The sequence below is a fragment of the Astyanax mexicanus genome, chromosome 4 (assembly GCF_023375975.1).
Source record: "Astyanax mexicanus isolate ESR-SI-001 chromosome 4, AstMex3_surface, whole genome shotgun sequence".
Taxonomy (NCBI): domain Eukaryota; kingdom Metazoa; phylum Chordata; class Actinopteri; order Characiformes; family Acestrorhamphidae; genus Astyanax; species Astyanax mexicanus.
Window position 1 is genome coordinate 35,102,735 of NC_064411.1, and position 23,030 is coordinate 35,125,764.

Here is a 23,030-nt window from a genome sequence, read left to right on the forward strand (position 1 = left end):
ATCTATCTATCTATCTATCTAATCAGTATGAATATAGACTATTTGATTAAGCGTCATTTATTAATAATTATTTATTATTAATTATTTAGTAGATTATATTTTTGTATCTTTTTAATTAATTAACGAATTTAGGTATTTATGAATGTATTTTTCTATTTGAAAATGCAATCTGTGCGGAAAATTGTTAGGTTGATTTTAACCAGTCAACACCACTCTGATTTGCTGAGACCGCACTGATCACAACCATAGACTGTATATAAGTATGGACAGCACGACAGGGGTTGAAAAGTGAAGCCACAACGTCTCTTACGCCCTCTGGTGGCTGGTTTCAGTACAGCTTTTAACCCTAAAGCCTATTTCCATTCAACTGAATGAAAGATGACGGAATTTTTAATCAAAAATTTCACATCCAGGATTTTTTTGGAAAGTTGATTTCTGTACATTCTGCAAGCCCCACTCCTTTGTTAATAACCCCAGTGTTTTTTTTTGTTTGTTTGTTTTTACAGTTAATACATTTTATAGGAATTATTACGTGATATTTAAAGGAGTGTGGCGATGTAGTGATTTACGCCTGAGTGCAAGTTGATTGACAAGTCGCCTGAGAGCGTGAACGCGCACCGCCCCCACTTGTGGCTCAGTCAGATCTTTCTGACATTCGGATTTTACTGTTAAAATTTACATTTCTGAATTAAAGCAAAGGCTTGTTCAGCAGTTACCTGTTGTAACAGACCCTCAGGAAAACTTTCTCTCCAGTTTTTTTTTTTTGGTAAGTGGATCATTTCTCTCCATCAGTTCATTAGTATTCATACTGTAGATCCATGCGGTTCTTGACTCACTTTCCAACTCGCGTTTTAGGTTTCCAAACCAAAGATTTATTTCTTTACAAAATAATACACAAGAAAACTGAACAAAAAATGCTTATAAACAGAAAACTAGGTACTTATATTCATGTTCCTAATTCCTAAATCCTAAAACTGCGGTCAGAAAAGGTGAGGCTCCTTTGGCTTTTTACTGCTTTTTTTGTTATACTAATACTATCCCTTACACATACTTTGTTCTTCTCCCTAATTTTAGTATTTACGTTAGGTTTTTAACTTAGCCTTAGGTACTTAACGATAGTTAACTAGGTTAGCCAACTCAGGTTAGCTAAGTAAAGTAACTAAACTTGTTTGGTGAAAATTACGTGGAGTGGGCGGGGTTTGAGCAGTCACACGGCCCCGCCCCCCGCCTCCCACCTCTGTCACGCCAGTTCTGGCTCCAATTTGCCTCTACTGCCTCTTCAAGCGCAGGCAAGATGGCAGCTTCCATTTCGGCCATATTTTGGCTTTAAAACGCCTTAATGAGAGTAAATGGGGACCGTCCAGTCCATACTTTTATACAGTCTATAATCACAACCCAAACTCCACAACGCGCCAAGCAGCACATTTTTAGTTGCTGCGGAAGCACAGCTCATTTAGGCTCAGCTCAGCTCACCTCAGGACTTGTTGTGCTACTAAGATATAAGGTAAGTTCGACCAGGTCCTTTATTTTATGATCATGTATGTATTTGTAGTGTCTTACACCACCTGCACGTGCTGGCCTTGCCTCTCTTTCTAGGTAGTTAGCTAACGTTAGTTGTCTAAGGATAGCTAAACATTGCCATAGTTTAAATGTAATATGAATTGCATTTGAAAATGAGCAGATTTTTAAGACTTGTCTTATGAATAAGCTAATTTGAAATAGTTTTTTGTGTGAAAAACCTAGATAAAATAGCTTAATGACGAAGTGTGAGAAAATTAAAACAGCACAATATTTTTCCTCAGGTGTAAGCTTAGCGCTGTTAGCTTAGCATTAGCTCAGTGTTCGTGTGAAGAATAAAGTTAACGTTATATGTAAATTTCATATAAATAAGCCAACTTGTTGTTGAAATTGTTTTGTTAAAATACTGCACATATTTCTGGTCAGGTGTTAAAAGTGTATCCCCGCATTATATTAGCATTAGAAGTAACGTTAAGTAACTTACATATAAATATTATGTAAATAAGCCAATTTTTACGGTGGCCGAGAAAGCCCAGCGCAGTGCAAATTGAAAAGCGCTGCAAAAGCACAAAACACATCCATCAAAATTACAACACAGGCGCAGCAAATAGAAAAACGCGCTGCAAATAGAAAAACGCGCTGCAAATAGAACCACAACACAACGGAAGTGAGTCACAACACAACGGAATTTTCCCGGGGGACCTTAAAAGATGCTGTACCAGCTGTATACAAAGGACAATAAGTGGCAAACAAGCTTCTGAAAAGTAAGTAATGTTTATTACCTGTGATTACCACGGTTGTGTGCATATTATTAAAAGTTCTGCTTCACAAAACGCCTTGTTTGCCACGTATTGTCCTTTGTACACATAGTGAAGTCCGAGACGTTACTGAAGACGCAGCTTAGCTGGTACAGTATCTTTTAAGGTCCCCCGGGAAAATTCCGTTGTGTTGTGACTCACTTCCGTTGTGTTGTGGTTCTATTTGCAGCGCGTTTTTCTATTTGCAGCGCGTTTTTCTAGTTGCAGCGCGTTTTTCTAGTTGCTGCGCCTGTGTTGTAATTTTGATGGATGTGTTTTGTGCTTTTACAGCGCTTTTCAATTTGCACTGCGTTGGGCTTTCTCGGCCACCGTAAATTTTAAATAGTTTGTTGTTGGAAAATTTCAATAAAAAAGCCTAGCGATTAAAAAAAAAACCTTGCAAGATTAAAACTGCACATATTTCTTGTCTAGAGTTCAATGAATGTGTATTCCCACCATTAGCTTAGCATCAGCATGAAGAATGTAAATATTATATAACGTTAAATAAGCCAACTTTAAATAGTTTGCTATTGGAAAAACTTAATTAAAATAGCCTAGGGGTGAGACAAGGTCTGGAAAGATTAAAACAGCGGAATATTTCCAGTCCAGAGTTAACTGTGTTTTTGTAAAAGTGTATGGCTCCCCCGCTGCAAAAAGCCTGCAGTGTGTGGAGCGGTAGAGCTTAGATCGGGCCCAAAAATCCAGCCCGACCCGGCCCAAATCCATGCACTTTCTGCCCGAGCCAGACCCGACCTGAGCCATAAACTGTCATTCTGAACCCGAGCCATTTTTTTAGTAATTAGAGCGTTAAAATTGAGCTATTTAAAACATTTTCGGGCTGTTTGATTTAGCGAAATCTGTTCAGAATTATGTTAAATAACCTTGCGAGGCTGAAGAAGCATAGACCTATATTATTATTTCTTTTTTTTATTCGCTTCTTTCTTTCTTTATTTCTTGTCTGTTGTACAGGCAGTGTGAGGTTGGTGGATGGTGGCAGTCGCTGTGCTGGGAGAGTGGAGGTTCTTCATAGTGTGTGGTGATGACTGGGATATGAGTGGTGCTGCAGTGGTGTGTAGAGAGCTGGGCTGTGGAGAAGCTGTAGATGCACTGGGCAAATCTCACTTTGGATCAGGACCAGGACCAATCTGGATGGATGATGTGGACTGTAGTGGATCAGAGTTTACACTGAAGAAATGTCAAAGGAGAGGATGGGGTAAACATAACTGTAATCACTCTGCAGATGCTGGAGTTATCTGTTCAGGTAAAACACTGTAAACAGGGACTGTACATTATCTGCCATGTAGGCAAAGTGTACAGCACATATGATTTTCCTTTTTAACCCACCCTAAATCTTTGTTGATTGCCAAGGTAAATTGGTATGTTTAAACTGAGCAATCACCAAACTGTGCTGTACACTGGAATTCTCAACCAACAATTAATTTACTGATTTTTTTTTTACTGATTTCATAATTTTGCTGATCCATATTAATTTGTTTAATGTAATTCATAGCTTTACTGAACTTATTTTGAATCCTTATACTCTCTTTAGTTTTTTTCCAATGCATTTATGAATCATTCATTGTGCAATATTTAGCATCATCATGCTTAATCATTTATCATTACTGATAAATAAGCTTTCTTTTTTTCATGGTAATTTTTAGGAGTCCTGCTGGTTAATGGCTCTCTCTGCTCTGGAAGAGTGGAGGTTCTTCATGGAGAGAGCTGGTTCACAGTGTGTGATGCTGACTTTAACCAGCAGGATGCAGAGGTTGTGTGTCGGGAGCTGGGCTGTGGTTCTCCTGTGGAGATTCTGGGAGCAGCTGCTTTTGGTAGAGGGGAGGGTCCGGTGTGGTCAGAGGAGCTTCAGTGTAGAGGAAACGAATCACAGATTCACTTCTGTCCAAAATCATCTTCACTCAAACACAACTGCTCCCATGATAATGATGTGGGACTGGTGTGTTCTGGTAAGAGCTGCATGTTTGTGATTAATGTCATTAAGATTAGCTCAATGTTTATGTAAACTTTTTGTAATTCTGTCAAAAATGCAAATGTCTTGCTATTATTTCAGTTTTCAGCCACAATTCTACTTTACATCATTTATAGTGGTGAAAATACATGTTTTTTCCATTCTTTCTCAATGTCTTGGTCTGTCTTACTCACTGTTGTACAGGCAGTGTGAGGTTGGTAGATGGTGACAGTCGCTGTGCTGGGAGAGTGGAGGTTCTTTATAGAGGACAGTGGGGATCAGTGTGTGGTAATAACTGGGATATGAGAGATGCTGCAGTGGTGTGTAGAGAGCTGGGCTGTGGAGAAGCTGTAGATACATATCATGAGTCTTACTTTGGATCAGGATCAGGACCAATCTGGATGGATAATGTGCACTGCAGTGGCTCTGAGTCTACACTGAGGAACTGTGAATCAGCAGGATGGGGTAAACATAACTGTGATCATTCTAAAGATGCTGGAGTCATCTGTTCAGGTAAATTGTATCAGTAAATTATTTTATGTTCCCTTCTGTTAACTAGGAACAGGAAACTGTTCATAATATTTCATACATGTAAAACAAAGTCTTGTAAGTGGTGGGAAAGGACCCATTTTAGAGGCTTAGGGTCCATTTAAGCATAGTAGTACTGTTTGTAAGGAAACAGATAGCGTTCATTTAGTCAACTTTTCCACTGAAGGTTAAATGCCATATCTCTTTTGACCATTCTTGCTGTGTTAATGTCAGAGATTCAATGACATGGAAAGACATTTTCATGTTGAAGCAGTGACTCACATATGTTTTAAATTCAGCTTTATGTTCACAATTTTTAGGAGTCCGGGTGGTTGGTGGTTCTCACTGTTCTGGGAGAGTGGAGGTTCTTCATGGAGAGAGCTGGGTCACAGTGTGTGATGCTGACTTTAACCAGCAGGATGCAGAGGTTGTGTGTCGAGAGCTGGGCTGTGATTCTCTTGTGGAGGTTCTGGGAGCAGCTGCTTTTGGTAGAGTGGAGGGTCAGGTGTGGTCAGAGAAGCTTCAGTGTAGAGGAAACGAATCTCAGATTCACTTCTGTCCAAAATCATCTTCACTCAAACACAACTGCTCCCATGATAATGATGTGGGTCTGGTGTGTGCAGGTAAGTGTTTTTCAAAAAAATGTTTCCCATTTTTACTCTTACTAGTTCATAATTCGGTAAATTTTTCTTGTTCTTATTTTCTCTTACACAGACAGTGTGAGGTTGGCGGATGGTGGCAGTCGCTGTGCTGGAAGAGCAGAGGTTTTTCACAGAGGACAGTGGGGAACAATTTGTGGTGCTGGTGCAAATTTCATAGCGGGTTGGGCTGTGGAGAGCCGTTTAGGACTGATGCAGCTGTTCCAGGATCTGCACCGATCTGGATGAGTCATGTGAAGTGTACTGGATCAGAGTCTACACTGAAACACTGTGGATCATTAGGGTGGGGTGAACACAGCTGTAATCATAATATGGATATTGAGCTTACCTGTTCAGGTATGTTTTAATTAGACAAAAACTGTAATACGTACGTATAACATGTATTACATTTGTGAACTTTCTGAGAATGTTTCGACACATCATAGACAAAATCAAATCAGAGATCATATGATGGAATGTCACTGTTTTGTATACCTATTCCGTATTAAATATTCTATTACATAGTAAATTCTGACAGTTACAGCTAATGTGAGAAGCAGTGATGTTTTTTTTTAACATTTGCTTTGACTTTTATTTAATTGCTGAAAATATTAACCCAAGATATTGTCTAGTCAGTTTCATTTTGTTTGATAAAATTTAATTTAATAAAAAAGGGTCTGCGGTACTGATTTGCTAGAGCACAACATTTGTTTTCAAAATTATAACCTGAATGAAACAAAATGCATTAGTCCTTTCCACTTCCAGACAACTTCTCAAACACTTTATGTGCCAAAACAAAACCAGTCAACACACTGTAATTAGAAACATAGTGCCATTTCCAGCTTAACAATTTAGTGCGGGACGATATGACAAAACTTATGTCACAATATATTAATTTTAGTCGATGTGTTATCGTTTTGATATAAATGTGTACAGCTCAACTGAACAACTTCCTGATGTGTACATCACACACTGAGATTGCCAGACTATGGTATTCTATACCACTCTGCTGTTTCGCTTAAAAAAATCAGTCAGTAAAGATGCTGTAAATACTGTACATATCTTAAAAAAATGTTATAAATTGATGCTCCTTTATTCGTATGCAAATTACAAAAAATATAAATGAAGGTCACACATGCCAGATATTCTAGGCTACTCTAAAATAGTTAACATTTTTACATTTATTATTACAATAACAGCTTAAATGCTTTGCTGTGTAATAATAAAATATACCAGCCCTGCTTAAAATGATTAAAAATAATATGCAAATATGGACAGAATTAAGATATCAAATATGGACAGAATTTAGATATTTAATTATATTTTGACCAACAAAAAAGTCAGATTAAAAAAAAATATATATATTTATTGTTTTTCTATAAATCTTTTGTTATGATTTTCAAAATGGCGGATTAGCCACTATGGCTATTTGGCGATGCCAACTGTTTTCCTAGCTAAATTAATCTGTATTATTAACATGGATGAATTGGGTAGATTATGTGGTTTGATATGATCTGTGAACTGGGATCTAGCGTCGGAGGTCAGAGGGCACAAAATAGGGTAATTAATGAGCAGTATTTTTGTTATTTGTGTTAATTTTTTTTTATTCATTAATGAAGTGAACATGTTAATTTGACAACTCTAGTATTTTTTCATCTCATTACTAGCCTTCTGTTTTGTTTAGCATTTGTCTATTATACAAGTCTTTATTTAATCTGATTGTGAGAGAGAGAGAGATTTAACATTTTTGCATTACACACAGATCACAGGACATCCAGACTTGCTGATGGTCCTCATGTTTGCTCTGGGAGAGTGGAGGTTTTTCATGGAGCGTCTTGGTTCACAGTGTGTGATGCTGACTTTGTCCAGCAGGATGCAGAGGTTGTGTGTCGAGAGCTGGGCTGTGGTTCTCCTGTGGAGATTCTGGGAGCAGCTGCTTTTGGTAAAGGGAAGGGTCAGGTGTGGTCAGAGGAGCTTCAGTGTAGAGGAGATGAATCTGAGATTACTCTCTGTCCAATAACCTCTTCACACAAATACAACTGCTCTCATGGTAATGATGTGGGACTTGTATGTTCTGGTACAGTATAATATGTGATATTATTGTCTAACATTTCTTTATATAATATACAGTATAGGAGAGAACTTGCTCTTTTACGAGTCTCTTGGTTGTAAATTCAGGTCATACTCAGGCTCGGCTGATGAACGGCTCAGACTCCTGTTCTGGTCGAGTGGAGCTCCAGTACCTCAGTGAGTGGGGTACAGTGTGTGATGTAAGCTGGGATATGAGAGCTGCCAGTGTCCTCTGTGCTCAGCTGAAGTGTGGGAGTGCTGTGGCTGTGTTGGGGTCAGACTGGTTTGGGGAGGGGAGTGGCCGGATCTGGGCGGATGTGTTTGATTGTCAGGGGAACGAAACACACCTGTTAAAATGTCCCATTTCATCATGGAGTCGAACTGCATGCTCTCATAAACAGGATGTTGGACTCATCTGCAGTGGTGAGCTTTTAAGAATCTTAAACATTCTTATCAATGGGCTGTTAAGTGATTTTAGGAGGAAGTGCCCATATAATGTTCTTATATATATATTTTTTTTACTTCACTTCAATTAATTTACTAATGTATCTCAGTTTTGAACATGTATATACATTTCCATAGACAATTTTGATTTCTGAAAATCATTTTCTAATTTTGCTCCATATATAGCTCAGCTAATGCAGCAGTACCTGTAAAAAAACAATGTGTTTAATTTCTAAATCTGATTTATTTCAAGTGCTGTAAAAACAATCTTATTAAGCCTGTAAAATCTAAAATATATTTGTGGTACTTTCAGGTTCTTCTCTGGCGTCTCATGAGGGTGTAGTGAGATTGACTGGAGGGATGGAGTGTGAGGGGGAGGTAGAGGTAGAGGTTTTCTTCAGGCAGGACTGGAGGAGAGTTCTGCTGGACTCCTGGAGTGAGTCTGAGGCCTCTGTGGTCTGCAGACAGCTGGGCTGTGGTTCTGTACTCAACATCTCCAGCTCTTCTTCATCCAGTCCTGAACACAGCTGCATGTGTGTGACAGGTTTCAACTGCTCTGGGAGTGAAGCTCATCTGAGGAACTGCAGCAGCTCACAAGCAGTTAACTGCAGCTCCACAGAACAGATCTACATCACCTGCTCTGGTACATTAATTCAAATTATTTGGAATTGTAGTGAATAATGCCTGTTGTTAGGGGGAAATTGTTTTATTTTGTTTTATTGTAAGGGTTATTATAATTATTATGAATCTGAAATGAACCAATCATCATGTGACTACGGGTGAACTAAGAAATCATACTTTGAACTGGTTTCTCTGAAGTTTAGGCTACAGCTTCATCAGGCTGGTTGGTTCTGGGGGAGACTGTGCTGGAAGGCTGGAGGTTTTCCACAGTGGATCATGGGGGACAGTGAGTGATGAATTGTGGGATATTGAGGATGCGCAGGTGGTCTGCAGGCAGCTGCAGTGTGGAGTTGCCCTCAGTGCTCCAGTACCAGTACCAGCCCGGTTTGGATCTGGAACTGGACCCATATGGCTGAATGAGGTGGAGTGTGAGGGGAACGAGGCGTCTCTGTGGAACTGCAGATATCAGCTGTGTGGAGAGGATGAATGTGGACACAAGGATGATGTAGGAGTCGTCTGCTCAGGTACAGTGTGCTGATTGCTGGTGTTCTTACATTGAACACTTCACCTGTGAGACCTCTAAATTTTCTCTTCAGTGCTGAAAGTGAGACTTAGTTAAACTGTTAAAATAAGACTTGTTAAACCAATCTAAAGTTGTTGCCATGTGGGTCAGCCAGACCTCTTCCTGTACCTTTTTTTTTTCTTGTTTTTTTGAATGTGTCAGAATGTATCTAAAGGGAAAACTAAATTGTTTCAAATTGATCTGTATTTTGGTGTCTTTTTTTAGGTATTATGATAAAAGTGCAGTTTACTACAAAGTCAGTAGAAGAGTGCAGTAACGCATTCTCTTCTAACTTTACTACAGACTAAGACTTAATTTATTCTTATTTTTGCGCCAATTTCCAAAGCTTTCTTTAAAACAAATATATTCAGTTTTTTTTTTTTTACAATATACACTTTTTTGGGGTCCTTTTCTGTTTAGGCCCTGGCACTGCTAACTTTTGTACCATTTGAGCACACTGGATTTTGTACCATTTCAGGTTATTAACTGGGCTGGAGAGCTTAAATGGCAAAAAATGGGGGTGTTCTAAAACTTTTAACTAATAGTGTTGATTCATTAAGTTTGTTTTAAACTACATGAAAACTCCAGGGTCTAACATAAAGCATTTTCTCTTATCAGAGTATAAAGAGATCAGACTGACTGAGGGCTGTGAGGGGAATCTGGAGGTGTTCTATAATGGAACCTGGGGGAATGTGTGTAACAATGGGATGGATGTAGAAACAATGGGTCTCATCTGTCGGGAGCTGAACTGTGGAAGATTTAAGACTGAGAGAGCTACCAAAGCACGAGTGGAATCAGCTCCTAACTGGCTGGATGATGTAAAATGTAGGAAACATGACTCTACTCTGTTTCACTGTCCATCTTCATCCTGGAGTCAGAACAATTGTGATAGAAGCAGTGAGGTGACTCACATTACCTGCTCCGGTATGTTGTTTTTCTTTGTAGTAGATAAAAAAGTTGTGTTGAAAGAAAGTGTTGTGGTGACCGAATCACCCTCACTTTTCCTCATCCTCTTTCCCTGTGTAAGTGTATACAACCTGAGTAAATATAAAATAATTTTTAAATAATCATTTTATTTATTAAGGGAAAAAAATATCCAAACACCCCCTTAAAAATAAAATGTGATTAATTACACTTTTTGGATAGATGAGTATTCAGTTTCACTTAACTCAACCAGGCCTGATTACTGCCAGACCTGTAGAATCAAGAAATTCTTTAAATTCCTTTATTCCTGATCATTTAAAATGAGCTTTTTTATGTTTACTCGGGTTATCTTTGTCTGATGTTAAAGTTTTTTTTAATAATCAGAAAAATATCAGTATATCTGTAGGGGGGCAAATACTTCTTCATGGCAATGTATGTGTGCAGCATTGCTTGATATTTTTTGGGACTACAAGCTACACCTTGCTGTGCTTTTTACACTCATCTGGTCATGCTGGGAACACATTTTAATAAAAAGTGTAAAGTGTATCAGAAAAAATTACATTTGTGAGTGAAATAATAAGATATTTTACATTGAATTACATTACATTTGGCAGATGCTTTTGTCCAAAGTGACTTACAATAATGGTGTACATTTACTAATAGGAGCCTGTTCTGAACGAAAATCGCACTGAAAAATTGTTTTTGTCATTGCTGGAATAGTTAGGTGGGGTTAGAGAAAAAGAGCAGTCTGGTGCAGCTTGAAGTTTCCTGTGCGCCCTGTTAGAATGCCTGGTGTTATTTGAAAATCAGCACAACCAGACTGACTTTTAATTCTGTGCGTTGGTGTGAAATGAGGGGGTTTGCCGCTCAATTGAAACTCTCAATTGTTATTGCTGAGATCATTATTTTAGTAATGAGTTTAGTAGTATTGATTTGATTTTTGTAATATTTATAGCATGTGTCTCCATTTCTAGGAGAGAAGAAACAGCTTGCATTTGAAAACCTTCAAAAATTCTTCTTATTTCCAAACCAGGGTCAGTGCTCAAGTACGAATATTTGACTACCACTCCATTCACTACTTGAGTAAGTATACATATTAATCAGATTTGTTTGTGCATACATTCTAACTTGTTTTGTCAAATAATTCTAAACTTCCCTTTTCATCAGTTGATCTTTGATTTGAGTGAAAACTGATTAAATAAAAACACTAATGCAGTTTGCTGTAGTTTTGTTATAAAAATTTAATATTATTCATGTGTCTGTTCATGTGTGATGTAGATTACATGCCTATTAGGTTGAGAGGAGGAGAGGAAATCTGTTCTGGGAGGTTGGAGGTGTATCATAATGCTGAGTGGGGGTCTGTATGTGCTGATCTGTGGGACATCAGGGATGCTCAGGTGGTCTGCAGGCAGCTGGGTTGTGGGCCGGCGCTGAGTGCTAATAGAAGAGCTGCTGATGGTTCTGGTGGAGGAACTATCTGGATGAACAGAGTGAAGTGTAGAGGGAATGAGATTCACCTGTGGGACTGTCCTCATTCCCTGAAGATCCACACTGGCTGCTCCCACAGTGCTGGAGTCACCTGTGCAGGTGTGCGAGAACGTCTTTTTAATCTAGTATTAACTCTAGTAGATAACTATGGTTATGTTAAGCATAACTCTGTATTTACTCTGTATGTACTCTGTATTTCAGTCAGGTTCAATATTATTATTATTGTGCTCCTCTGACCTGTAAAAGGGAGAATAGCATTTATATTATGGCTGATTTAGGCTCACAACACTGATAAATACACTAAGTAACATTGGCAGACAATAATGCAACAATATTTTTGAAAATACCTACAATATTACCATATCAGCCATATACTTCTTTTGTTTCAAAGACAATAAACACAAAAACAATAAATACCATTTCTTAAATAATGCTGCTCTAATCTCTTTCTCCTTTTGTAACCTTTTTTTCTTGACCATTTTTATGATATTTCTTTCAGACATATTTGTCACATTACCTTTTTCATCTGAAACAACTACAACTTACACCACAGGTACTCTTTTAATTAGTTCCTTTGTGTGATTTTTTTAAACAACACTATGCAGTGTTCAACAGTGTTTTTATTCTGTGTTTTCAGTACCAGCACAGCTAACAGAGAAAAAGACAGTTCCTCCTTCAAAAATTCCATCATCTAATTTTCCATACATCTATCCAGTGTCTCTCCTGGTTCTGGGATCTGTGCTCTTCCTGGCCTTAGTGCTTCTGGTTGTGCTGTTTTATCAGAACAGAGTGCTCAGGAGAGGTAGGGAGATTCAGAGATCATCTAAAATCCACTTTCTGTACTTTCTATAATCATCATTAGTACTTCAATCTGTCATCAGTCTTCTCTTCTACTGAACTGACTCCATGTTTCTTTCTTTCTCTCTCACAGTGATTTCTAAGGTGAGGAGGAAGACTCTGCTTGAGGCAGTCTATGAAGAGATTAACCATAAATGTGTCACTAACAGATATACTAAAAGAGGTAAATTGTATGTAGAGAGTTTCACTGAAGGCAGTCTATAGTTTTACACAGTATGTAAAGTGGATCTAAGGTCAGATATCAAATAGCAATTCTGAGTGTTTAAATGACTATAAATGAAAACACTACATGCAGTAAATCAATTGTAGCATTGTTACCTTATCTTACAGGTTCAAAATAATATGTGTTACTCCACTGACTATAATAGGAAGAATTACATATCTGTTACTATCAATTCAGGCCTGTACTGCTGTTAAAAAGCAGAGGAAAGGGATGGGGTTTGTTAGCCAACTTTCCCATTTCACCTTAAATGGTGCGAGAGACAGCAGAGGCTGCATCATTTAAGGCGGAACAGAACAAGTAAATAAAATGAAAGCTAATCCGAGCTCCCCATAACAGGAATTAAGAAATTGACAATTGTTCCTTAATCACCAACCTTTCTGAAGACATACAATGCCATAAAATTAGCTAGGTTACTGAACCTTAGTGCTTCTGATGACGTATCTGGTGCATGAAGTGTTGTCCCAATTCTTATGGGGAGGATTTCACCCTTTACACTCAAAGAATGGTTGGGGTAAGTGGTAGGGCCATGGGGTGAAATGGGATTGGGCTTAAAGCCTCATCTCATTTTCAGACTTACAAATACATTTTTTTGCTGTAGATTTTGATTAAATAATTGAACTTTGGCATTCTGACTGTTCTGATCTCCTTTAACAGGAAGTTTTATCTCTGAAGATCAGCATTCAGGATATGAGGACGTAGATGAGGAGCTTCTCTCAGGTAAGTTGACATATACTGAATGTGTGTTAGAATTTTTAATGCAGAAGAAAAAACATATATATTTTTTGTTTTATAGAAAAAAGTTCCATGCAATATGTGTAGGGTTCTGAAGTGTTTTAGCAGTTAGCATCAGGCTTCAGGCCGATAAGACTCGCCCCTGAACGGGGAAATAGTGAGCGTGGTTAGCGGGTAATGCTAATGCTAAATTCAATTTATCTTTGACTACTCCAGTATATCCATGTCTGGCACAAGTTAAAAACAATGTCTTGCCTACTGTACAGTTTGTAATAGTGATTTTAGGATTGCCCAGGGGTAACTAAAGGATTGCAAAAGGATTTTTTTTTTAAAGGGACACACTTTGATTTGTCAACCAGTTCTGATCGCAGAGGGTGACTGTACCAATACATTGAAAACCCCTTAGTATTTTAAAAGTTTGAGTCTTTGAGTAACAGTGTCTTGCTGCCATCATCCTGATGCTGCTGTGCTGCAATGCATTTTTTTATTTTTACAGAAAACTATGGCGAGGTCTATGATGATATCATACCTGCTGAAGAGAGCCCACACATTACAACAGGTTTGGATATTTTAATACGTACGATTTATTGTGGACACATGGTAAACATGCAAATTATATTTGCTTTTCACCTTAATCAAAAATATATCTATATATGTCTGTGCAGCATACATTATTATGGTTTTCTATTCTTTTGGTATTAAATACTGTTAATGGAACTAATCATCTTCATCGCTGTATTTAAATAAATTATATTTCTCTGATTAAACGACATTAAATGCAATGACAAACTGAGACTTCCAGCACTAATACTTGCTTCAAATATAATTTCTATTATGTATATGCTGTTTTCCTTCAGTTATATTAAGACTATGATGATGTGGTGGAGGACGTACAGATGTCTGAAGAAGACGAATAGACCAACTGACAGAGATCGACCAGTCTGTCTACTCAGAAAAATCACTTTTAATCCATCTGAAACAAAACTAGGGAACAAAACATGCAAATTGTTTTTAGGTATCTTTTTTATCATTTTGTAACAAATATTATTCCTTTTTGCTGGGTTTCTGCTATCTGAATTGAAAACAAAATATATGTATGTTATATATATATATATATATATATATATATATATATATATATATATATATATATATATGTAGCTGTGGAGCTGTGTTAATTAGTGCTGACGCTTTTTAAAAATATGGAGAAATTAAAAAATGCTTCTTCTGATTTGTCACTGAAAATGTTTGATAATTTCCTCTCCTCTTTCTAATAAGGTCATAGTGAGTGTGATTGGCCGCTGTGGGGAATCTCTCTCTCTCTCTCTCTCTCTCTCTCTCTCTCTCTCTCTCTCTCTCTCTCTCGAGTCTTATCTGGCTGAGTAGAGGTGAAGCTTGTTCTGCTGCTGAGTTGAGCAGTGTGTGTGCAAGAGATGGACATCCCAGTTCTACTCATTTTTCTATTGACCACTGTCACTCTCGTCACATCTGGTAAGTATAATATACTGGTAAAATATATATATCTTTACACTAACTTTGTGGACTGTATGTATACTGGCCTCTTTTTCTGTAAGGGTGTTATTGAAAGGGCAGTGAATGGTATGAATTCCTTTATCCCACATTGGGCCAGGGATTGTCATGCACCATGGGGAAACCCTTACTGATCCACTACCAAATCAGACATGCTGAATGAGGTTGCATAATGTGGCATTTAATTGAAAACACTATTAACTTCAAACTGAGCAGGTGTCTCTGATAAGTAAATGAACAAGAATTATGTGAGAACTCTTTAAATAAACTATATAGAGTATATATTTACTTTTTCATCTTACATTCATGTGATGTACACTTTGCTATCATCCTGTCAGCCCATTTTAGTATTGCTATAGAAGTACAAATTAGTGAACTGATTTCTTATGATCTCTAAATGGGAGCGTTTGATATCCAGTAAGGTGTAATGATTTGGTCTAAACTGTATTTCAGCCTTATTTGAGTATTATTATTTGAGTATAAGTGTAATTATTCTCTGATTATCAGTGTGTTTGTTTTTTTCTCCACACAGACAGTGTGAGGTTGGTAGATGGTGACAGTCGCTGTGCTGGGAGAGTGGAGGTTCTTCATAGAGGACAGTGGGGAACAGTGTGTGATGATTACTGGGATATGAGAGATGCTGCAGTGGTGTGTAGAGAGCTGGGCTGTGGGGAAGCCATAGATGCACCACGGAGAGCTCGATTTGGATCAGGATCAGGACCGATCTGGGTGGAATATGCTAACTGTGCTGGATCAGAGTCTTCACTGAAGAACTGTAGGTCTTATGATTGGGGTAGACAGAGATGTAATCATGATGAAGACGCTGGTGCTGTTTGTGCAGGTAAGATGCAAAAAAATAAAACACATTACACAGAGATGTAAACAAATGTGATGAGGCCTGTGTTGGAATGTACTGAATGAATTAAACAACTGTTAGTTGTTTTATATACACCCCTGTAAAAAAAACTTCTTTGTAACATGAAAAGTTTAAGCCTGAACCTAAATTCACTTTCATACACTTAATAAATGGATTATTACAGAGGTGGTTTTGAATGCTTTGGTTTAGAATTAGCAACTAAGAAATAATATATATATATATTTTTAACATCCTTGTATTTCAGTTAATGAAAAGTGCAAAATATAAAAATCACTGCCCCATATAAGTTTAATTCCCTCCTATTCAAATTAACCTCCCAATGCTGTGTGTTAATATTAACATACATGTTCTCTTTGCTCTTATAAACACATTGTAGAAGTCAGACTGGTGGGTAGATCTCACTGTTCTGGGAGAGTGGAGGTTCTTCATGGAGAGAGCTGGGTCACAGTGTGTGATGCTGACTTTAACCAGCAGGGTGCAGAGTTTGTGTGTCGAGATCTGGGCTGTGGTTCTCTTGTGGAGGTTCTGGGAGCAGCTGCTTTTGGTAGAGTGGAGGGTCAGGTGTGGTCAGAGGAGCTTCAGTGTAGAGGAAACGAATCTCAGATTCACTTCTGTCCAAAATCATCTTCACTCAAACACAACTGCTCCCATGATAATGATGTGGGACTGGCATGTTCTGGTGAGAGCTACATATTTTATTTATTTTTTCTTTTTAGAGTCTTGATGAAAAGATGTTCTTTTCTTAGTGGTCAGTGTATAATGTACTTCATGAAACACATTCTTCTTAATTCTTTTATTGATATAGTCCATATTTGTGCATGCTGGAATATAGCACATGTGAATAGCATTAAAATGAAGTTTTACCAGATTTTAAAAGATGCAAAATGATGTTTGAGTTGTACATGCAATCTTTCTCTTTCTGCTCTTTAGAAAGTGTGAGGTTGGTGGATGGTGGAAGTCGCTGTGCTGGGAGAGTGGAGGTTCTTCATAAAGGACAGTGGGGAACAGTGTGTGATGATAACTGGGATATGAGAGATGCTGCAGTGGTGTGTAGAGAGCTGGGCTGTGGAGAGGCTGTAGGTGCACTTAGTGGTGCTTATTTTGGATCAAGATCAGGACCAATCTGGATGGATAATGTGGAGTGTAGAGAATCAGAATCCATACTAAAGAACTGTAAATCAGCAGGATGGGGTAAACATAACTGTAATCATCCTAAAGATGCTGGAGTCATCTGTTCAAGTGAGTTACACTAAAAACTTAGTATGAACTTCTGTAATCAAAAAAACTTTTAAGCCACTGCATAATGTTTATTATATTTTGATCATACCTAGGAGTCAGGCTGGTTGGAGGTTCTCACTGCTCTGGGAGAGTGGAGGTTCTTCATGGAGAGAGCTGGGTCACAGTGTGTGATGCTGACTTTAACCAGCAGGATGCAGAGGTTGTGTGTCGAGATCTGGGCTGTGGTTCTCTTGTGGAGGTTCTGGGAGCAGCTGCTTTTGGTAGAGTGGAGGGTCCGGTGTGGTCAGAGGAGCTTCAGTGTAGAGGAAACGAATCTCAGATTCACTTCTGTCCAAAATCATCTTCATTCAAACACAACTGCTCCCATGATAATGATGTGGGACTGGCATGTTCTGGTAGGTATTTCACTTCGTTTTGTCAATTTCACACAAAACACTGACAAAAACACACATCCACCAAATTCAGATAACAGACAGGTGAAGGAGACACAAATCCACCAGTTTGATTGATTTCTGTATTGCACAATATTATGAAAAAAGATATTAAGACATTAAAACATTAAGAAACCTTTAATTTGATTTGTCATTTATGTCCTTGAGGGCTAACCAGACTTTTTAAGTTTACAAGGAGTGCTGCAGAGAAGTCAAAAAGCAAAAGTTTTATACATATGAAAAAATGTTTAGACTTTGACTATGTTGAATTGTTTTTGGTGACCATTTTAAAAGAAACTTACAAAGTCTTATTTTTTTATCTAAAACTACAAGTATGTTTTTTTTTTTTAAATGTCTACCATTGATTTACAGGCAGTGTGAGGAATAATAAATTATTTCATTTAGACTAAGATGAGTAATATTTAAGGAACTACACATACAGTGTGTAATGCAACATGTCAGATGTGTGGCATTCCTAATGTGCTTTCACTAATGTGATTTTGCGATGTGGTAGAGTGCTGATCGTGGGTCCAACAGTATCCAGCACTTTTTAGTGGATTAGTGGATTGACCTGTCAATGTGTTTAGCCATGGCATAGCACATCTTTCTTCTGACTAGCCTTGTAATCTGATGCTTTCTTCTGGGTGCAGTGTTTTTTGATGATCAATGTACACAAATACTATACTGTAGGTGACAAGCGAAGACTTGTTGGTGGTCCTAACGCATGCTCTGGGAGAGTAGAGAAGCTTCATCGGAATTCTTGGCTTCCAGTGTGTGATGCTGACTTTAACCAGCAGGATGCAGAGGTTGTGTGCAGCTGGGAGCTGGGCTGTGGTTCTCCTGTGGAGGTTCTGCTTTTGGTAGAGCAGAGGGTCAGATGTGGTCAGAGGAGCTTCAGTGTAGAGGAAACGAATCTCATATGTACCTCTGCCAGACATCTCCTTCCTTGAAACCCAACTGCTCTCACAACAAGGATGTGGGACTAAGATGCTCTGGTATGATGAAGTATGTTTGTAAAAGATTTAGATTAGTACTAAACTGTGAGCAATTAGTTTGTAATTACTGTATTTTTTTTATTATTGTATTGTATTATTGTTGCCTACTATTTTTCCTCTGTAAATTCAGGTCACGCTCAGGCTCGGCTGATGAACGGCTCAGATTCCTGTTCTGGTCGAGTGGAGCTCCGGTACCTCAGTGAGTGGGGTACAGTGTGTGATGTAAGCTGGGATATGAGAGCTGCCAGTGTCCTCTGTGCTCAGCTGAAGTGTGGGAGTGCTGTGGCTGTGTTGGGGTCAGACTGGTTTGGGGAGGGGAGTGGCCGGATCTGGGCTGATGTGTTTGATTGTCAGGGGAACGAAACACACCTGTTAAAATGTCCCATTTCATCATGGAGTCGAACTGCATGCTCTCATAAACCGGATGCTGGAGTTATCTGTAGTGGTGAGATCTTACAGTTGCAGTATAATAAATAACTGAAAGTTTATTACTCCCTCATTTTAAGCCAAGTAATATTTTTTTTTCTCTTCAGGTTCTTCTCTGGCGTCTCATGAGGGAGGAGTGCGGTTGTCTGGAGGGATGGAGTGTGAGGGGGAGGTGGAGGTGTTCTTCAGGCAGGACTGGAGGAGAGTTCTGCTGGACTCCTGGAGTGAGTCTGAGGCCTCTGTGGTCTGCAGACAGCCGGGCTGTGGTTCTGTACTCAACATCTCCAGCTCCTCTTCATCCAGTCCTGAACACAGCTACATGTGTGTGACGGGTTTCAACTGCTCTGGGAGTGAAGCTCATCTGAGGAACTGCAGCAGCTCACAAGCAGATAACTGCAGCTCCACAGTACAGCTCTACATCACCTGCTCTGGTAAGCATTGCACAGTTAATATATGTATAATTTTATTTGTATGTATGATAACATGCAAAAGTGCCTCTATTATCCATATTTTTGAACATTTGAGAATAATTATTTGGCAAATATGAGTACATATACACAACACATATCTTGTGAAAGGAGTTTGAAAACATCTTTTGTATTTGTGTAAATTTTAGGTACATCTAACACAGTCCACAGCTCCATCAGGCTGGTTGGTTCTGGGGGAGACTGTGCAGGAAGGCTGGAGGTTTTCCACAGTGGATCATGGGGGACAGTGAGTGATGAATTGTGGGATATTGAGGATGCGCAGGTGGTCTGCAGGCAGCTGCAGTGTGGAGTGGCCCTCAGTGCTCCAGTACCAGTACCAGCCCGGTTTGGATCTGGAACTGGACCCATATGGCTGAATGAGGTGGAGTGTGAGGGGAACGAGGCGTCTCTGTGGAACTGCAGATATCAGCTGTGTGGAGAGGATGAATGTGGACACAAGGATGATGTAGGAGTCGTGTGCTCAGGTACTTCGTATCTTGAATTGCTCAGTTTGTAATGATCTTGTAATCAAGTACCAATGCCCTATCTATGTACAACTGGAGGTACATTTTGAATAATTAAAGAAAAAACTTTTGCACGTTTAAATCAATGTGCATAACTAGCTAGCTATCTTTCTCCTGCCAGAGTATAAAGAGATCAGACTGACTGAGGGCTGTGAGGGGAATCTGGAGGTGTTCTATAATGGAACCTGGGGGAATGTGTGTGTAAATGGGATGACTGATGAAACGGCAAAATTGATCTGTCGAGAGCTGAACTGTGGAAGAACTGGCAGTGAGTCTTGGTCTAAAGCAAGAGTGGAATCAGCTCCTAACTGGCTGGATAATGTAAAATGTAGGAAACATGACTCCACTCTGTGGCACTGTCCATCTTCTTCCTGGGGGGAGAACAGGTGTGATAATCGCAATGAGGTTGCTTGCATTACCAGCTCAGGTAGGCAGATATGATGAGGTGTTAAAGACTTTAAAGAATGCTAGAACTAATGTAGTTTGTAATTGGAATTTCATAATATTTGATTTTTTGTCCTACCACAGAGAATGGAAATACACTAGATTTGACAAATTGGCTGTGTGATTCATCTCCTCATGAGAGACCGTGCTCAAGTAAGAAAACTTATCATTATCAAAATGATCATGTCTTTGATAAACTACATTTTCTTTCTTTTTGACTGCATGTTCTGCCAGCATGCTTTCACTAATAAACAATTCTTGTCTTTGCTCGCACTGTTTTATTTGTAGTTTGCATATTTTTTTGCACTTTAACATATTTTAGATAACACTTCTACAGTGATATTTTTAACAAAGGTTTAGAGAGGGATTCTGGGTAATGGAGTCCATCAGAGTGTCTATGTAAGTCTGAGGAATTCAGGTGTAGACAGGACAGGTGTGGTGGATGGGGGTGGGTAATATGGCCCTAAAACAATATCACGATATTTCATGGCATTTATCGCGATAACAGTACTCTTGTTGATATGACAAAACACTGAATTAAAGATATTATTTTAAAAATACACTACTGAAACAAAATAAAAATTAAATTCCGTTTTTGCATATGATATGGCACCCCCCCCAAACTACGATATAAAAAAATACAAGACTTTTTATCAGATGGTAACAGACATCAGTGATCAAGAAAGTCATGATACTATTAATGCACTCTAAATAATCGAGGATTAAAGTAAAATGAATAATATTGGACAGATAAAAACAGCAACCCCAGTGGTGCCCTGCAGTGATAATTAGGGGTGGGTGATATGGCACGATATTTCAGGGTATAGTATCGTTTTTTGCGTTTGATACGATATGGCACAGCCCTAGTGGTGGAAATAACAGGTGTAACAGACAGCTTGCTGAAGACAGACAAACTACACTCTATTAGAAGCAAAATCTTATTTAAAAAAAATATTAGTTTAAAAAATCAACTGTTTCAACTAAAACGGTAAAACAAGGTAAGTGCTTTTTTTTTTACTATGGCTACTTCTGTTTTTTTTTCTCCTGCTCTCTTCTGCTTGTATATATTTTTCATCTTACAATGCTTTTTTGTGGTTTACCACATCTCTATAAGAACATATTTCATCATACAGTATATACGACTGTTGTAAATGTTTGTAAGACTTTGATGGATAATCATTTTTTTCCCTCTGTGGTGTGTTTGTAGAGCACATTCCTCTGAGGCTGAGGGGAGGAGTAGGAAGCTGTTCTGGATGGCTGCAGGTGTATCATAATAAAACATGGGGGTCTGTATGTGGTGATCTCTGGGACATCAGGGATGCTCAGGTGATCTGCAGGCAGCTGGGTTGTGGGCCGGCGCTGAGTGCTAATAGAAGAGCTGCTGATGGTTCTGGTGGAGGAACTATCTGGATGAACAGAGTGAAGTGTAGAGGGAATGAGATTCACCTGTGGGACTGTCCTCATTCCCTGAAGAACCACACTGACTGCTCCCACAGTGCTGGAGTCACTTGTGGAGGTCAGAGGAACAGACACAACTGAATATATTTGCCTCCTAACTGTTACAGAAACTTTACACATGCTTGAGAAAAATACTTACATCACATTGTTATTTTATGCTCACTCACTAGGCTTCCTGTATCATACTTTCCCTTTAAATAATAAAAGAGGACAGATGGGACATTTTGTCTTGCAAGGTCAGGGACCACTTTTCTCCATTGTAAACAGGCTTGATAGCAACTTCGGAAACTATTGTTGATCATAATGTTGGTCACACACATTTGGTTTCCATCATTTAATAATTGTAATGTTTTTGGGAAGGATAGAAAGTAACAATAGTGAAAGTCTGTATGTGCTTTGCACCAGTCTGTCTAGATCATTCTGTGTTTATAGACATTTCATATGTCATCTTCCATAATATTCATCACAAAATTATTCACATCCAATAAAAGGAGTGTGTTCATGTATAAATTGTCTATACATTTTGTATATTTGTTTTTTAGATTCTCAACCACAGACAATAAGAATCATAAACTCCTCCACCAGCTGTTCCCTCCATCTATCCAGTGTCTCTCCTGGTTCTGGGATCTGTGCTCTTCCTGGCCTTAGTGCTTCTGGTTGTGCTGTTTTATCAGAACAGAGTGCTCAGGAGAGGTAGGGGGATTCAGAGATCATCTACAATCCACTTTCTGTACTTTCTCTAATCATCATTAGTACTTCAATCTGTCATCAGTCTTCTCTTCTACTGAACTGACTCCGTGTTTCTCTCTGTCTCTCTCACAGTGATCTCTAAGAGGAGGAAGACTTCAGCTGAGCCTGTCTATGAGGAGATTGACACCAGGCTCATCCCTAAAAGAATTACTGTCTCAACTGAAAGTAAGAGTAAAATGTTTTTTTTTTCTCTCAAAGCAGAAATGTCTGGTCTTTACAGAAATAATGTAGCAGTTAATCAAATACTTGTCAGATAACTCTCTTTTCATATTGTTATATTTTAGTAGTGTTTTTTTTTGTAGATTTTCTTCCTTTGTTAATAAATTACACCAATTTATCTATCTTTTCTTCCCACTGAATAATGTTACACACTTACACATGTGAAGATAAAATTATGTTTTTAGGAATAAAATATATGTAAATGAAATAAAAAGCCAACTGAAAATACATATTAGTAATATCAGTTTATTCTAATATGTTTTAGGTAAAGCAGATAATGAGGAAATGCAGTTAAGTTATG

General features: G+C 38.5%; 2 protein-coding genes across 6 annotated transcripts; both read left to right on the plus strand.

The window, feature by feature from the left end:
• The first annotated feature begins 1,250 nt into the window (after nt 1-1,250).
• Nucleotides 1,251-14,730, plus strand: LOC111190929 (antigen WC1.1-like). Of its 5 annotated transcripts, XR_007438851.1 has the most exons (13): nt 1,251-1,504; nt 3,285-3,576; nt 3,977-4,279; nt 9,763-10,068; nt 11,043-11,114; nt 11,347-11,655; nt 12,056-12,109; nt 12,194-12,358; nt 12,488-12,577; nt 13,292-13,354; nt 13,866-13,928; nt 14,237-14,384; nt 14,648-14,730. XR_007438851.1 is itself a non-coding variant. In XM_049478512.1 (12 exons), the coding sequence occupies exons 2-12, from the start codon at nt 3,303-3,305 to the stop codon at nt 14,241-14,243; spliced, it is 1,716 nt and encodes a 571-aa protein (XP_049334469.1). In that variant the 5' UTR covers nt 1,251-1,504; nt 3,285-3,302; the 3' UTR covers nt 14,244-14,459. The 5 variants fall into 5 exon arrangements, 4 of the variants coding, with proteins under 4 accessions (XP_049334469.1, XP_049334468.1, XP_049334470.1 ...); XM_049478512.1 differs by lacking the exon at nt 14,648-14,730 and having other exon boundaries at nt 14,227-14,459; XM_049478511.1 differs by lacking the exon at nt 14,648-14,730 and having other exon boundaries at nt 14,237-14,459.
• LOC103031898 (deleted in malignant brain tumors 1 protein) lies at nt 14,705-23,030 on the plus strand. The gene is given in 17 exon segments (XM_049478499.1): nt 14,705-14,860; nt 15,432-15,740; nt 16,153-16,455; nt 16,707-17,015; nt 17,108-17,410; nt 18,137-18,283; nt 18,286-18,441; nt 18,572-18,886; nt 18,975-19,298; nt 19,484-19,819; nt 19,980-20,285; nt 20,387-20,455; nt 21,510-21,818; nt 21,931-21,996; nt 22,303-22,453; nt 22,583-22,675; nt 22,995-23,030. Coding segments are annotated over 16 exon segments (3,471 nt in total). The 5' UTR covers nt 14,705-14,802; the 3' UTR covers nt 22,593-22,675; nt 22,995-23,030.